Below are 3,161 nucleotides of genomic sequence, written 5' to 3'. Positions count from 1 at the left end.
CCCAAATCTTCTTCATATATAATTACTAACCCATAAAATAATTGCAAGATAGCCCACAAAAATATCACTAACTCATTTAAATCCCTTATTTAACTTTGACTAAATTCTTTGTTATTGTCTTCTTGAAATTGGAAATTGTTGTTGCTAACTTATTGTTGGTGACGTCTCTGTTATAATTTGGGTTGTATTTGTTTATATTTTCATATATGTGTGATTTTTACTTTTTAATGCATTTATATATTGATTGAAGAATTTTTTTTTAATATTATTTAATTAAATATCAATAAACAATGACTGTGACGGTCAACATTCAAAGATCACCCTAGCTCATTTCAAATTCTGGATCCACCACTAACCATGCATTCAAGGATTTACCTTTTCAATGCGATGTTTAATTCTGGTCGATAGAATCTTCCAGAAAACTAATTATTGCTACATGTCAATGTACGAATAAATAATTTTATCCTTTTGCATTGGGTATAATCAATTTCAATAATAATGAATCAATGAATAGGTTCTTCGCAAAGTTGCAAAAAGTAACGATGGATGTGTGAGAACCTTGATTTTGTATCTAACTATCAATGATGTTTATTTAGATGCACACAAAGGAATAGCATGTCCCATATATAAGACACTCTAAAAAATTTAGTATGAGATCTTCGAGATCTCGTCTTTGTTTAGGAGAGAGAGGTAGAGACGTATGTTTTTGAAGAGTTCAATAAATATATGTGATTGATAGAGTAAATCACAGCATCATTAGAATATTTAGCCAATATTAGGGGGGTCTAATATTAGGTACGATTACATTTGACAAAAATTCGAGACAATATGATATCGTCAAACAATAGAGAGTTGTTGAACTTATTATTTAAGAAAGATTGAAAATTACCAATTACTACAATAATTGAGCAAATTTGCAATAAGTTCGATTTAAGTGTATTTTTTTTTATTGAATAATATGTGATTGAAAATGAATTTTGCTAAAAAAAAACGAAAAAAGAAAAAAAAGAAAAAAAAAGGAGAATTTTTGATGAAATGGGGCTCAAACAAGGGCTAATGTTTATAAACTTTTTTACAATTATTTGTAACATATGTTGTTAATACTCTAATTTCAAAATTGTTTGGTCCAATGTCAAGCACAATTTGATGTAATCACAGGCTACATAAAGAAAATAATTTGCTTGAATTTTCAGTTTTGGTTTATTTAATCTTGTGGTGCTATGACATACGGTACTTCACTTGAGTCCTAACTATTTAGTATGTAATGTTGTATTATGATACGTATTATGATATTTCCAATTATATATGAAATTTATTAATATGTTAAATCTTTCAATATTTTAGTCTAGCACAAAGTAATATTTGGACTTCACCTTGTGCATGATAGACATGATACTCAACAGTAAGCCCTTGTTTAAACCTCAACTCAAAAACTCAGGTCCTTTTTTGATTTGTATTTCGGTTTTCAATTTTGAGTTTTGAGTTCATTTTCTGTTTTCAACTCCTGTTATGATATTGTTAAAAACACGTTTGATTTGTCATTTTGAAAAAAATATTTCTCAAAATAGAAAACTAGAAAATACATTTGGATTGAAATTTTGATAAATTATTTTATAACATTTTATTCAACAAAATTTGATTATTCAAAGATAATATAACAATTTTTTATTAATATATTATCAAATAACATATACATTTTAAAGTTGGTGAATCATACAATATTTTATCTCACTCCAAAAGTAAAATAATAAATACTAAATCGAATTCAAAATATTGGAAATTAAAGTAAAAATTAATGACGTAGATTTGGAAAAATTTTATAATTTTTATTTTTCACAATTTTTATTTTTTTATCTTTTATTATTTTAGTTTTTTTTAGAATTTTAGATTTTATTTTTAGAATTTTATCAATTTTATTTTCTGAATTTATTTTTATTGAATTTTTTATTTCATTTTATTAAAAATCTAAAATTTTATTTGTATGCATTTATATTTATATTTTTTTAAAATAAAATTTTATTTAAATGTTTGTTTTCCACGTTTTGAATATTTTCAAAATTTTCACTAAAAACAATTAAAATGTCAAAATACTTTTTAAATTTTAGGGAAAATTGCAACAGAAGTCCCAAACCTATGGAACATTAGCATATTTTCCCCAAATTTTTGATTTGTTAAAGTCGTCACCCCTAACATATCCAAACGTTACAGGTAAAGCCCTTTTGGACGGTTTCCATCCATAATTCTGTTAGTTGACCAAAAATTTAACTTTGACCACATTTTTAATATTTTAAAAAGCGGTAAAAGAGTAAATTTTCATTTATCACATTAAATAAGAATTAAAAAAAAAAAACACAACCCTCTCTGGCTCTCTTCTTCTTCCTCCCACCCCACTCCACCCCCACCCCTACCTCAAATCCCAAATTCCACACCAACCACTGCCACCGCCATCGCCACCTCCACCTCTACCTCCACAAAAACACCACAGCAATCACAGCCTTTTTGATAAACATGAAAAATTAAAAATCAGAAGTTAAAAATAGAAATTTCAAGAAAGTCATTCAGTTAACCTTCAAATGAGGCTCAACCTCAACCCTCGCCACTCCTTCTTCCGCCACCTTAGCCACCTTAACTTTGCCAACTACCAAATTTTGCTCATCCTTACCCTCGGCCCTATCTTCTTCTTCTTCCACATAGTTCAGATCCTTCTCATCTATAGCAGGCGGTGGCGCATCTAGCTCCACCTCCTTCTCCGGACCTTCCCAAGTGTACTTTCCTCCATGCCCTTTCTTGGGATCATGCTTTAGTGGCAGCCAATCCGCTAGGTAGCGCTTTTGCCTTTGAAAGCCCTTGTCAATAAGTTTTCTTTCAACGTATTTTACTATGTCCACATTGTGTGTGGGTATCTCCACTTTCTCTACGTGCTTTTTGCCTTCATCCGCTCGGCACTCTGCCCAGATTGTGTGGTTCAGATCCTCCGATGGCAAGACTCCATTCCTGGTTCATCAAGCTATTCCCCGACTGTTGAGGTCTTAACCATGAATTTGATTTAAATTTAACTGTGTTCATACATAAATTGAGGTGGAGATTTCGTGGAGGTGGAGGTGGAGGTGGTGGTGGTGTGGTTAGAATTTGGGATTTGAGGTGGGGGTGGGGTGGGGTGG

General features: G+C 30.6%; 1 protein-coding gene across 1 annotated transcript in view; it reads right to left on the bottom strand.

Moving 5' to 3' along the window:
* Positions 1–2,409: 2,409 nt before the first annotated feature.
* LOC111408426 overlaps positions 2,410–3,161 on the bottom strand; it is a 1,934-nt gene continuing 1,182 nt past the window's right edge. Inside the window, exons 2-3 of the mRNA XM_023038187.1 lie at positions 2,568–2,994; positions 2,410–2,466 (exon numbers count right to left, since the gene is read on the bottom strand). Coding sequence (XP_022893955.1) covers positions 2,410–2,466; positions 2,568–2,994 — 484 coding nt within the window. The remainder of the gene's footprint in view (positions 2,467–2,567; positions 2,995–3,161) is intronic.

The sequence above is a fragment of the Olea europaea genome, chromosome 13 (assembly GCF_002742605.1).
Source record: "Olea europaea var. sylvestris chromosome 13, O_europaea_v1, whole genome shotgun sequence".
In the NCBI taxonomy this organism is placed as follows: domain Eukaryota; kingdom Viridiplantae; phylum Streptophyta; class Magnoliopsida; order Lamiales; family Oleaceae; genus Olea; species Olea europaea.
This window is presented reverse-complemented; position numbering and strand designations above follow the sequence as displayed.